Raw genomic sequence first — 14,814 nt, forward strand, 5'->3', positions numbered from 1 at the left:
GAGACAGGGTTTTATGCAGGCAGGTCCCATGTCACCAAGGGTGGCTCTTTCAGGTCCCCTGCCATGACTCACATCTTACTTGTGGGCAGCTAACTTGTGGGTGCCTGTGGGAAAGAGCTTACAAGTGAGGGCACACTCTCCTTGTGTCTGGGGCTCCAGAGATTCTAAACCGTCAGACTAGCCACACTATTTAAAAGTTTGTTGAAAATATTAGCTGTTTTCTTCTTATCCATTTCTACAGTAGCTGTCTCTTTCTCCCATACACTTCCCCAGATGGAATACTTTGTGTGTCTATCTTTCCACAGAGGGGCTTATCACTCTTTGGAATTTATTTCACCTGGCTGCCTGCAATGTCCTGTCTCTGATGGGCTCAAGAAAATTTAGGATTTTATAAATACTGTGATTTTTCTCTCCTTGTTAGGGTAGGATCCATACTCGCTTTTAGCTTCTATATCCTAAGTAGAAGCAGAACTCCCTTTTACCTTTTCAACATAGTTAAGACGATATCTTTCTTTTTATAACCTCTTTCTTTGAACTCCCAGCATAAGTTTTAACAATCTTTATATTCAGCTATTTTGCACGCTAGTATCCATATGACACTTTTGACCACTTGATAATTTTCAGAAGCAACTGCCTCTTCTGCATGTGTAGTTGTCATTTATCTGAACCTGTGACAGTACTCTTGTTGATGTTATTTGTGTTTGGTTAAGGATGTTCAGATTATTCTGCTAGTGATAACCAGGAAGAATGTGGCTGGTGGTTAAAATAGTATTGGGTCTTATTTATTGATTTGTTTTAGGCAGTTATTTCGAACTAGAGGAATTTTCTTACTATCACTTCAATTTTTAGTTTGAACATAATTTTTATATTAGAATTTTGGTTGCAAGCGACAGAAGCCCAACTTAAACAAGCTTAGTAATTATTTATTATAAGAAAATGGGTGTCTTTTGATACCGGAAGATAATGCAGTCAGGCTTCAGGTAGAACTGGAAGCAAAGACTAAATGCCATGAGGACTCTCTGCATTTCTTGATTCTGTTCCCCCCTGAAATCTACTGTCATCTGTGTCTCTGCAGACAGGCCTCTCTTGGCTTTTCTGGTGCCCATGTCAGGACACATTACCCTAGACAGCTCCCATGATAGATCTCCCAATCCTAACGAGAAACTGATCTCTCTGTGTCCCAGATAAATTCTTCAGGAAAACGCTGATGAATCCAGCTTGATCCAGGTTTCCATTCCTGAATCAGCTGTGTGAAAGGCATGGGATCAGAGGAAAGGACAGAGAGCACTCCCGGTTGGGCCTAAAGCCCACGGTGGGCAGGCAGTCATGTTATGCAGAGTGAATGGTCTCAGGTAACCAGTTGGATTGGGAGTGGATGGAGCTTGAGGGGATCAAGAGATAGAAATAAGGATCTAATAAAATTTTCCTCAACTGGCTTGATAACAGTGAGGAATCTCGGAAAGGAAATCTGACTCTGGAATGCAAATGTTAATAGGGGCATATGTCCGAGTTTATAAAACATCAGTATGAAAATTGTTATAACAGTACAGGTATTTACTGTGCCTTGAAAATTTTCATGGTACTGATATGTTTTTCTTAGTTTAAGATAAAGGGTACTTAATAATAAACAAAATTTATTGGTTTATTGGGGCTCAGTTATCATAACATTTTTCTATTTCATAAAAATTCATTAAAATAAAATTTATTATAAAAATAGTTACTTTTATGCACATTTCCCCCTGAATAGATTTATAAGACCAAAAAAAGGCATACTTATTTGATTTGGGGTTCTTACTGGGGCTACTCCTGCATTTGAATTGGGTCTTAACCTTTGAGATTTTATATGTAGATGCAGTTTCATTATAGAAAGTGATTTAGAATCCACTTTAGGAGCCATGCAGCTGAAAAGATTTTAGGTATGATGGCTTCTGGGCATGACAGTTGTATACCTTTCACTGGCATTGAACCTCCATAAGCTAAATTATGGAGTACTTACAGGCACACATTTTTCCTGTCAAGAACTATGGGGCATGTAAAATGCATTTATGATTGATAGTAGGGCACACAGAGTTTAAAACCCACATCTTTAAAGTTAGACTGGTTAACCTTGTACAATATTATAACATGGTGCTTTGGAATTGGAAGCACAGAGCAGTAACATTTGCTGCCAAAAGAGCCATATTTATTAACTCAACAAACTACAAGGAGAAGGGTTTGAAAGGCAGAAAACAATATTTCATCTTGAGAGTCATTTCTGATCTTCATCATCAGAAGTCTCGTAAAACCACTTTCTTTTTTCTTTTTTTTTAACTGGACATGCTAATCAATCCTATAAAAACTGAAAGGCTATGCATTTTTCATCACTGCATTGTGGCTTTCAAGTTAACTGTAAATATTTATAAATCCCCTCTTCCCAATACATACAAAGGTAGAAGGAAACTAAAAGAATGGAAGACAATAGCATTTTGACTTGTTCTCTTTTCTTTTAATATGAAAGATTTTGCAAAAATTTGTTTCACTGTGTTATCCCAAAGCAGGGGGGGTAGAAAAGAGTAAGTGTCTTGAATTGTAGATCTCATTTTGGAATAGGTAGACATTTCCAATCTACTGTGGCTAGAAATAAGGAATGTGAATGTTGGTGGCTTTGTAGAATTCATAAAAACACCAACTATAGGCGATTTAAATTTAGCCTTATCTCACCCCAAGCCTTTGAATCAGAGAAAAAGCTGAGAGACAGTAGACTGTTGCGTGAATAAAAGATACCTCATCTGACAAGAAAAGAGAACAGGGGTGTGTTTTCTTGGGCTTACTGTCAGGGCCTTATTATTTCTCTAGGAACGTATTTTCTTTGTGAGTTGAAAGAATGATTGCCATATCTAGTTTTATAAGGATACAAAGCCATTAACAAAAATATGATATTAACTATCATTTTGTGCCCTTGAAGTGTCTATTGTGACTAACATTTCTTTGCTTATATTCCAAAAAGTGAAGGAACAAAAATTTCATGCCTGATATACTTACTGCCGCTCAAAGATGGGTTTGCTTTTGTTCTAGGATTCATTTTGGAATGAAAGGCTCCCTCGTGATTAATCCAGTTAAGTCTAAAAATAAAAATGGACTTTCCCCTGTGTTTGAAGTACAGCTCTCCAAAGATCTGATTTGTTTCTTTGACTCATCAGTAGAAATCAGGTAAAAGATTGAATTAAAAATTGCTTCAGCTGCAAAACTGCCAGGTTGGCTCTGCAGTTGGGTTTGGGATGTCACATGTGAAAATAAATAAACAAAAAATTTTAAAGTAGTTTATAACTGATAAAACATCATTTTAAAAGATTCTTCAAATAACATGTTTTGTTAGGGTCGTCATTGTTTGGCTATGTAACTCTTACAAGCTGGTTAACATAAAGTGTTTATGTTTATATCAAAGGTCATTTTAAATGACACTTTGTGAATTGTAACCAGGCACATGATTAATGTGTTTTCTATTCCTTTCTATAGAAACTCAGCAGAAAGCCAACAGAGAATAAGAATGATGGAAGAATTAGACGTATGTTCACCTAACTTTAGTTTCTCAAGAGCAGAAAGTGAAGTGAAAAAGCAGAGAGGACGGATGCTGTGTGACGTGTTAATGGATCAGAAAGTGTTGCCCGGGGTGGGAAACATCATCAAAAATGAAGCTCTCTTTGACAGTGGTCTTCATCCTGCTGTTCAAGTAGGTTTTAAGTAGTTTTTGAATGATTTCTATATTTTTAAATACTGTGAAGGGACCAACGTGGAACACTTAAATCGGCATGGCAGTAACACATTCTCCCCAGACAGACTTCTGGGGTCTTTGCTCACGTCAGCTTCTCCGTGAAGCCAACCCTGGCCTCTCTTTTTAAAATTGCTGTGTGCATCCCTGCCACCCACTTCTTCCTCCCAGGCTTCCGTAACTTGCTTTCTTTTTATTTTTCTCCACACCACTGATCACCTTCAAATATAGCCTGATACTTGTTATATATATTGTTTAGGATCTGACTTCTGCTAGAACACAGTCCCTTAGGAGGAGGTGTCTGTTTGGTTCGTTGATGTATCGAAGTATCTAGAATACAGTGTCTGGCATTTGGAAGGCATTAAAGAAATATTTGTTGAACGTATGAAAGAGCTAAGCTCACAACTTTCTTTTACTTTCTGGCATATTAAATTCACACTCTACACACACTCATATATTCCTATTTGTACCTATTCATGACATTAGAAAATGCTGTTTTGGTGGAATGGTAAGAATGGAAGTCAGGTAGCAGAGAATAAGGAATAAGTGATTAGTGAGGAAACGGAAACAAAACTTAGAGTGGTTGTTAAAATAGCTTAGCTTGGAGCGAAGGGAAAATATTAGACTGCTGGATGGAGAAGTTGGGACAAGAACTGGATTTTTAGGGTTTTTTTTTTTCTTATTCTTCAACTGGAGTGACATGAACTTATTTATATGTTGGGGAAAAAAAAAAACAAACTGGCCGAGAGGGAGAGGTTAAAATTGTAAAAATAAAAAAAAAAAAACGGAACGGTGATTAATAGGGCCAAGTTGTAAGAAGGTCAGAGCGGTTAGAACTCAAACCCAGGTGGAAGGATACATATATTTTAGTTTCCAGGGAAGAAAGCTACATTAGGGCTTTTATCCAGACCCAAATAGTCTCTATTAACTAAACCATCTTTTACATGATTCCCAAGGTACCTATTTATTTTGTGCAATTGCTTCCCAGAGAGTTTTTATAAAATTCAGATCAGTAGGAAATAAGTTTTCAAAGAAACCAGTTAATAATTGTTGTAGACTTGGTTCTGTTTTTTGACACTTGGAACAAGCTTGACAAATTTCTATAATATGGGAATGATGAAACAGAATTCTAACACTAATGAGCTTATGAGCTTTTTAAAATCATCTAGAACTCTATGGAAAATGTTTTTGAAAAAAGTACCCAGAGTGTTGTTGACCAGAACATTGTTGTTATCTTTGATAAACTGACAATTTACTTTTTATCAGTACATCCAGCCGGCCGTTCATCTAGTAAAGATCGTTTGGCCATAATGCGTGAGGGGGTTAAAAATTAATATTTCTGAAGCCTAGCTATTAGCCCCCTAAAAGCACACGCACAATGATTGAAAAAGTGTAACTAGCCGTTTAAGATGTGACTGAACGTAGTACATAAGATGTGGTAAGAAATAAATGAATTTGAGAAGTACATATGTTTTAAACCTTAAATAAATGAAAAAAGAATACTTTTAGAAGGATTATGTTGATTAGATGGTTTTAGATTTTATAGGCACTGATAAATTTGTTTCTGTTGTATAAAGATATACATATGTATTCATATACACACAACAAAGGTGGGTCTTTAGAATTTCTTCTGGAATGACTATTGAAACTACATGTGCCCAACGATCATGAATTCTGCAAAGGGTGACCCTGAGGTTTATGCTAGGCTGTGTCACAAAAAAATTCTTCAGCAAGGTCTGTTTCTGAGTTCTTCCATGTGTTAACATGTACTTTAATATTAAAGCATGTCTATAAATTCGTATCTTTTTAAAGCTTGACAGTGACCTTTTTCTCCTGCAAGACTTTTCAAGGTGGATGATAGGCAATGCTGGGACTTTGAAGATGTCCAGTACAGAATAGATATTCAATAAATATTTGAATTTAGAATTGAAGTTTATAAGAATGGTATTTTTCTTTTTTTGAATTTTTCTAAAATTGAGGTATAGTTAATTGGCAATGTTGTGTTAGTTTCAACTGTACAGCAGAGTGATTCAGTTATATACATATATGTATTTTTCCATCATAGGTTATTAAAAAATACTGAGGGGACTTCCCTGGCGGTCCAGTGGTTAAGACTTTGCCTTCCAACGCAGGGGGTGTGGGTTTGATCCCTGGTCAGGGAGCTGAGATCCCACATGCCTCGCGGCCAAAAAACCAAAACATCAAACAGAAGCAATATTGTAAAAAATTCAATGAAGACTATAAAAATGGTCCACATCAAAAAAATATAAATCTTAAAAAAAATAAAGATACTGAGTATAGTTCCCCATGCTATACAGTTAGGTCCTTGTTGTTTATCTATTTTCTATGTAGTCGTGTGTATCCATTAATCCCAAAGTCCTAATTTATCTCCCACCCCACCCCCAGCTAGCCCCTTTGGTAACCATAAGTTTGTTTTCTATGTCTGTGGGTCTATTTCTGTTTTGTAAATAAGTTTGAGAATGGATGGTATTTTTTATCTGTAGTACCATCACTTAAAAATATACACTGTTAATAACACTGAGTAGATATATGAGTTTTAGAAGAGATGCATATATTTCGAATCTATTTCAAGTACTCTTAGGTAGAACTGGCAAGTGGTATTGTTTTTCTACAATAATGAACAAATTATGAAACTCTCCTGAGTTGTTTTTCTATTTTAAGGTTTGTCAGTTAACAGATGAACAGACACATCACCTTGTGAAAATGATACGTTATTTCAGCCTTCTTTTTTACAGGGTAAGAGCAAAAATTTTTCAACTATGTAAAATGTCAGTTATTTCCCTTTGATTGCACCAGAAATGTCAAGGCTGTATGTAGCCATCTAGTGGTAAGAGCATAGAGGTGCAATAGGGGAGAGTGACACGTTATGGGCATAATTAACACCTTGAAATTTTAGGTCACAGGTCGGTCCAAACTTGTCTAATTATATTAAATTATCTTTACACTGAGTTGGGGGACAGCTACGTTAGCATTTTACTTACTTAGACTCTTGTTCTAATTTTGGATATATAAAAGTAATATATAGGTAGCCTAGAGAGAGATTCAGTACTTTGGGCTAAATATAGACTTCAGTTCAATCAGATTTTGCCACTTACCATCAGTGTGGTTAATATTATTTAGGTAACTTAATTTAGATTTAGTTTCTTTATCTGTAAAATGGGATAATAATACTTCTCTATCTACCACAGAGACTGTTTTGAGAATAAGTCCTCACTAAACTGTAAATTTTTAAAGTTGTGTATATACATATATATGCATATATAGAGTTAAGTAAACACATTTTGTCTTTAAACGAAGTATCATAAATATGTCCTTTTTTCTCTACAGTCCATTTCCTGTATTCAAAATGTTTGTTTTTACTACTGTTAGAAAGTCAGGTATTGTAGGCTTCTTCATTAATTGGCCTAAAGTGTTAATGAGCCTCTTGCTTTACATACCTGTCCTGAGTATCGATGGCTATTTTAGTATTACATATGCTCACTTATTCTAGGGAAAGATGATTACAGATACCTATCCATTTTCTGCTCAGATTAAGATGGGCATTTCAGTACTTTGTTTAAATTAATATGAGTTGTTCCTGTAATTTTCAGCTTGTAATATGATCCACCATATTTCTGGGCTTTTAAATTTTCACACTGCTGATGTAAATCCCTAACATTCTCTTTGTAGGAGCTTTAACTGTATGTGAGTAGACTAAAACTGTGACAGAGAGTATCAGTGTCTTTTGAAATAGAACTTATGCCAAAACAGAACATGTTCACTGCTAAGATGGCATTTAAATTTTTCTTTTTCAGTGAATCTGTAAGATTAAAAACAAAAAACTGTCCCTTTTGAGGTCAACAAAGAAGATGATCTTGTTAAGTGTTTCTCCCTAGGAATAAATTTTTTGACTGTTTAAACAAAGTGAGCAGCTTCAGTGTTATAAAAATAATCAGATTTAAAGCTATCTAGTCTTTTTCTTATAACCACATAATTATGTTTAATTATAAAAACCTTAAAAGCATGAAAGACATTGTAAATTATAGAACTTTTATATCCCATTTAGATAGGAGGGTAAAGCCATGCAAAGAGCAATTTTGAATACTAATAAGTTATAAAATAATGACTTAATTATTTCACACAAATCTTATTTGACAAATGTTGCTGAATCTTGTCAATACCTTTTTCTCGAAAGAAAAGGTTATGAGGACATATGTATAAACATATGTACATTTTTAACAAATTATTTTTAGAAATGACTTTGAAGGATATATCTTTCAATACTATTTTGTAGATAACATTGTAATGTTTGTTTGTTTGTTTTTAGTGCCACAAAGCAGGATCTGCTGTCTCTAACCACTATAAGGTTTACAGGCGTCCTAATTGTGGTCAGTGCTGCTGCAAAATAACTGTGTGTCGCTTAGGGGAGAATAAGAGAATGACATATTTCTGTCCTCACTGTCAGAAGGAAAATCCTCAACATGTTGACGTATGGTGAGAAATCTAATTTAAAGTTTACTGTTTGCCCTAATCCTCTAACAAAAACGCGATTAATAAGAGAACATAGTTGAATAGCTATCAGGCTGTTAAGAACAGAACATAACTCACAAGTTTTTGAACCCTTGGAAGGAAATAGTAAATAATATCATCCAAAAACCAGAATGAGCTGAAGATGACTTATGAGCCTCTTCTGAATTCAGTAGAAAATCTCTAACTTTGATGTTAATATCCAGGCTTTGACTTTCATCTCCTTTGTAGAGTGATTACCAGGAGGTGTAGTTTTGTCAATAATTGGAAAAATGCAAGTATTTTCCAAAGTTCTTGCTTTTGAAATAATATTATAAAACACTAGCAAGCTCTCTTTACAAAATTGCAGTCTTCTTGGTGAAACAACCAACTACTTACTAAGCACATGTGTGCTGATTCAGCCAGTGGCTAAGTAAGTCTGTTCCCATTCTTCATTCCAGAGCTGGGGAAGTAACCACAGGATGGGCTCAGGGACCCACTGGACCCACTGTGGGATGAACTTGAACTAAAATCCCATTGATCACCTGACCTCCACAAGCCCCTACTCTGACTGGCAGAGCACAGTGGTGCTTTTGGTCTCCTGGAATTAGTGTCAGTTCAGAACCAGTGTCCAGTAGTCCTCAAAGCTTTGACAGTTTCCTTTTCCGCAGTGTACTTACCCCGGTAAGGGGCCATAGGTCCCTTTGGGGAAGGCTGGCTGAAATATTAACAATATAAAGGAGCTGAACTATATGTGATTACAAGCCAAAATAACCAGTACAGACATGAAGCACATAAAGTGCTATAAAAGTTTGGGGAGATGTTAGAAGTTTATAGGTATACAAAAGGTTGGGAAAATCTCATAGAAAAAGTGTAATTTGAAGTTTATTTTAAAGAGATAGGGGGACGGGGTCAAGATGGCCTACTACAAGGATGCGGAATTTCCGTCTCCTCACAACTAGGGCACCTACCAGGCACTGGTGGGAGACCACAGACACCTAAGGGGATGGGAGGAACCCCCAGCAACTGGTTGTTTCAATTATACTTTTATTTCTCTTAATGTATTTTTTATCATTCTAATTTTATTTTGTTTTTTATTCTTTGATATTGTACTGCTCCTTTTTTTCTTTCTTCCTTTTTTTTTTTTTTCAACCACACCACAAAGCTTGAGTGATGTTGGGTCTCAGACCAGAGGTCGGGACCAAGCTGCTGTGGTGGAAGCTCTGAGTCCAAACCACTGGACTAACAGAAAACCTCAGACCCCAGGGAATATTAATCGGAGTAAGGCCTCCCGGAGGTCCTCATCTCAGCACCAAGACCTGGATATAACCAACTGCCTGCAAACTCCAATGCTGGACGTCTCAGGCCAAACAACCAGTAAGACAGGAATACAGCACCACCTATCAAAAAGAGGAAACAAACCAAAAAAAAAGACGAAACCACGGAAAAATATGTTACAGATGAAGGAGCAAGGTAAAAACCTACAAGACCAAATAAATGAAGATGAAATAGGCAACCTATCTGAAAAAGAGTTCAGAGTGATGTTAGTAAAGTTGATCCGAGATATGGGAAACAGTTTGGAGAAAGTACAAGAAACAGTTAACAAGGGTCTAGGAGAACTAAAGAGTGAACCGTGATAAACAACACACTTACTGAAATTAAAAATAATCTAGAAGGAACCAATAGCAGAATAACTTGAGGTAGAAGAACAGATAAGTGAGCTGGAAGATAAAATGGTGGAAATAACTGCCAGGAAGCAGAAAAGAAAAAACAATGAAAATAATTGAGGACAGTCTCAAGAGACCTCTGGGACAACATTAAATGAACCAACATTCGAATTATAGCGACCCCAGAAGAAGAGAAAAAAAGGGGGTTGAGAAAATATTTGAAGAGATTATAGTTGAAAACTTCCCTAACATGGGAAAGGAAATAGTCAATCAAGTCCAGGAAACAGAGAGTACCATACAGGACAAACCCAAAGAGAAACACACCAAGACACATATTAATGCCTATCAAAAATTAAATACGAAGAAAAAATATTGAAAGCAGCAAGGGAAAAGCAGCAAATAACATACAAACTATCAGAGCTAATCAATGAATTTGGTAGAGTAGCAGGACACAAAATTAATGCAAAGAAATCTCTTGCATTCCTATACACTAATGATGAAAAATCTGAAAGAGAAATTAAGGAAACACTCCCATATACCACTGCAATGAAAAGAATAAAATACCTAGGAATAAACCTACCTAAGGAGACAAAAGACCTGTATGCAGAAATCTATAAGACACTGATGAAAGAAATTAAAGATGATACAGATAGATGGAGAGAATACCATGTTCTTGGATTGTAAGAATCAGCATTGTGAAAATGATTATACTACCCAAAGCAATCTACTGATTCAATGCAACCCCTGTCAAACTACCAATGGCATTTTTCACAGAACTAGAACAAAAATTCACAATTTGCATGGAAACACAAAAGACCCCGAATAGCCAAAGCAATCTTGAGAAAGAAAAATGGAGCTGGAGGAATCAGGCTCCCTGAGTTCAGACTATACTACAAAGCTACAGTAATCAAGACAGTATGGTACTGGCACAAAAACAGAAATATAGATCAATGGAACAGGATAGAAAGCCCAGAGATAAACCCATGCACGTATCGTCACCTTATGTTTGATAAAGGAGGCAAGAATATACAATGGAGAGAAGACAGCCTCTTCAATAAGTGGTGCTGGGAAAACTGGACAGCTACATGTAAAAGAATGAAATTAGAACACTCCCTAACACCATACCCCAAAATAAACTCAAAATGGATTAAAGACCTAAATGTAAGGCCAGACACTATAAAACTCTTAGAGGAAAACATAGGTATAACAGTTTATGACATCACAGCAAGATCCTTTTTGACCCACCTCCTAGAGAAATGGAAATAAAAACAAAAATAAGTGGGACCTAATGAAACTTAAAAGCTTTTGCACATCAAAGGAAATCATAAACAAGATGAAAAGACAACCCTCAGAATGAGAGAAAATATGTGCAAACAAAGCAGCAGACAAAGGATTAATCTCCAAAATGTACAAGCAGCTCATGCAGCTCCATATCAAAAAAACAAACAACCCAATCCAATAATGGGCGGAAGACCTAAATAGACATTTCTCCAAAGAAGGCATACAGATTGCCAGCAAATACATGAAAAGATGCTCAGCATCTCTAATCATTAGAGAGATGAAAATCAAAACTGCAATGAAGTATCACCTCACACCAGTCAGAATGGCAATCATCAAAACATCTACAAGCCATAAATGCTGGAGAGGGTGTGGAGGAAAGGAAACCCTCTTGCACTGTTGGTGGGAATGTAAATTGATACAGCCACTATGGAGAACAGTATGGAGGTTCCTTAACTAAAAGTAGAACTACCATATGACCCAGCAATCCCACTACCGGGCATATACCCTGAGAAAATCATAATCAAAAAGAGTCATGTACCACAAAGTTCATTGCAGCTCTATTTACGATAGCCAGGACATGGAAGTAACCTAAGTGTCCATCAACAGATGAATGGACAAAGAAGATGTGACACATGTATGCAATGGAATATTACTTGGCCATAAAAAGAAACAAAATTGAGTTATTTGTAGTGAGGTGGATGGACCTAGTGTCTCATACAGGGTGAAGTAAGTCAGAAAGAGAAAAATACTGTATGCTAACAGATATATGGAATCTAAAAAAAAAAAGCATGCTTCTGATGAACCTAGGGTCAGGACAGGAATAAAGATGTAGACGTAGAGAATGGACTTGAGGACATGGGGACAGGGAAGGGTAAGCTGGGACTAAGTGAGAGAGTAACATTGACATATATACAGTACCAAATGTAAAATGGATGGCTAGTGGGAAGCAGCCGCATAGCACAGGGAGATCAGCTCGGTGCTTTGTGACCACCTAGAGGGGTGGCATAGGGAGGGTGGGAGGGAGATGCAAGAGGGAGGGGATATGGGGATATATGTATGCGTATAGCTGATTCACTTTGTTATACAGCAGAAACTAACACAAGCTTGTAAAGCAATTATTCTCCAATAAAGATGTTAAAAAAAAAAGAATTTTGGCTAAATAAATGAGCAAACAGACATTATTTACTCGGAGCATTGCCACAAACCTTGAATTGATGATAACAGAGGCGGAGCCAAATGAAGTCTCCCCAAGTTTGTTAAATAGCAAAAGTTAGTTTTACAGGTAGGATGGGATCAGCTAGTAGGAATCAGTAGTAGTTCTGGAGATGGCTAATGTCTTACCTGAATCAGTAGATTAAGGACTTTTTAATTGATTATAGCATAATTAGGACGGGAAATGAAGAAACAGATGTGAAACTTGTGTAGTGTGATGGGCGAGAGATGGTTTCCAGTCCTGAGGTCAAGACACTGGAAATGGAGAGAAAAATAGGTACTTTAAAAAAATGTTAATGCCAGCAAGTATTGTGAGAGGTTTGCTATGGAGGATAAAGCAAAAAGTTCCAGGCCCCAAAACAGAAATTTTCACTTTATATATGTGGGAAAGACGGGTAGAATGGAAGAGGTAAATTAAGTTTTGGATATATGGACTAGATAGTCTACATAGGGTGGGAAGGGGGTGGGAGATGATGGCTTGAGTGTTACTACCCGTGTTCTTAGTTGAAGTATTAAAGCAAGATCAGTTCACTGAAAAAGTATATAGAAAAGAGCAAAGGAGGAGGGAGGCGCCATCTTGTCTGTGGAGAGCTCAGGGCCCTGGGATGGAGATAATGTGGTCCAGATCCCCATTATGTCTTCATAAATATATTTGCAGCTATCTTTTTTTTTTTTCTCCTTGTTCCTATGTTTCATTTTGTTCATCACCTTTTGTTATTGATTACTTTTCTCTAAACCACACCATATCCCCTTTTTCTCAGCTTCCTCATCCCATTTTACTCTCATACAGATCCGAAATATGTTTAAATAATATGCTATATTACACAGATTTATGGGTTTCTTATTTTTAATGTTATAGGTGTATATTTATTTGATCAAAAGTGTATAACACTGGATCTGGAAGATAGAATACATTCAGTATATATTTGTCTACTGAATAAGTGATTAATGTTCCATATGTATTTGTTTTCTGTGAATTGATAGCTTTTCAATTTTTAAAAAATTCTTCCAGGGCTTCCCTGGTGGCGCAGTGGTTGAGAGTCCGCCTGCCGATGCAGGGGACATGGGTTTGTGCCCCAGGTCCAGGAAGATCCCACATGCCGTGGAGCGGCTGGGCCCGTGAGCCATGGCCACTGAGCCTGTGCGTCCAGAGCCTGTGCTCCGCAACGGGAGAGGCCACAGCAGTGAGAGGCCTGCGTACCACAAAAAAAAAAAAAAAAAATTTCTTCCAGATTATCAAGTAAACATGTTATTTATCATATAAATAAGATCATTGTCAATTCCAAAGGTTTTTTGAAACTAGGATTCAAAGCCTCAAGGGTTCCCTGAAAGAGAGTTGGGAGTTACTACAAGTTAGGGAGGCCGTGCTATACTGGAAATGTCCTGAGCCCTGCATTCCCTCCTCCCTCCTGACCTAGTTTTCTCTCTATTGGCATCCAGCTCAAGACTCATTGCAAAATAAGTGTATACAAAATGAAACATTTGAAAACCAGTAATATTTGCCCCACTCTTAGAGATTTCTGTAGTTAGGAATATTCAATTTATTTTCTGGATGAGCATTTGAGCACTTTTTATATTGACTAAATTTTTTCACTTTAAAGTCATTTCAAATTAAATTGAAACATGAGAAGCCCAGTAGTAATGATCTAAATTCCTGTGTTCCTTCAGTCACTAAAAGTTTACTTCACCCCTTCCCGAAGTCCTCCCCAGATTTTCCAGTTTTCATTGATCACACCACACTTTCAATACCTATACTCTTTGTTTTTTACTAGAGTCTTTATAATTTCTGTTTCACTTTTTCGTTTCTGTACTATTTACTTTCTTAGGGTCTGCTATATGCCAGGTACTGGGAAAACAAAGAGAAAATAGAATACAGTCACTCGAAGTGCTCAGGGTCTAATGTGGGGAGTAAATAGATCATTAGAACCCTGTGATGCGAATGCTGCAAGAGGGCACATTTGTGCTAACGGCAATGGAGCTATAGTATGGATGAGGAAACCTTGAAATCCACCTGGGAAGAACAAAGAAATCTCTCTGAGGAGGTGAAGTTTGAGCTTAGCGTGGGAAGAAATGGGAACTCATCAAAGACAAGAGGCAGGGAAGGGGTTTCCTGGAAGAGAAAACAGCCCCTGACAAGGTGCACGGGGAAGCGCCCTGTGCATTCAGTGAGCTGCAGGAGAGGAGGATGTTTTGTTCCTATGCGGAGACGTATTTACGTCTCTAGAAACCATCTAGTTTGGAAATGTGTTGAGAGTTGGTTGCTAGTTAATGAGAATTTAGTGTTGTTTGCAAACCAGTTCTTAAGGCCGACCTGACCTGGCAGAGATTTTTCAGGGGGATGGAGCAATTATAGGGCATTTGGGAGACGTGAAGAAAAACTGGTGGGTTAATCTTGACAGC

At 37.1% G+C, this 14,814-nt stretch overlaps 1 protein-coding gene across 2 annotated transcripts in view; it reads left to right on the plus strand.

Annotated features, from left to right (window-relative positions):
- Positions 1-14,814, plus strand: part of NEIL3 (nei like DNA glycosylase 3) — a 44,854-nt gene that overhangs the window by 12,237 nt on the left and 17,803 nt on the right. For both annotated transcript variants that reach the window (XM_082608569.1, XM_082608568.1), the window contains exons 3-6: positions 3,055-3,189; positions 3,496-3,709; positions 6,431-6,505; positions 8,076-8,242. In XM_082608569.1, coding sequence (XP_082464695.1) covers positions 3,055-3,189; positions 3,496-3,709; positions 6,431-6,505; positions 8,076-8,242 — 591 coding nt within the window. The remainder of the gene's footprint in view (positions 1-3,054; positions 3,190-3,495; positions 3,710-6,430; positions 6,506-8,075; positions 8,243-14,814) is intronic.

This window comes from Mesoplodon mirus (genome assembly GCF_964341445.2).
Source record: "Mesoplodon mirus genome assembly, chromosome: 20".
NCBI classification, from domain to species: Eukaryota; Metazoa; Chordata; class Mammalia; order Artiodactyla; family Ziphiidae; genus Mesoplodon; species Mesoplodon mirus.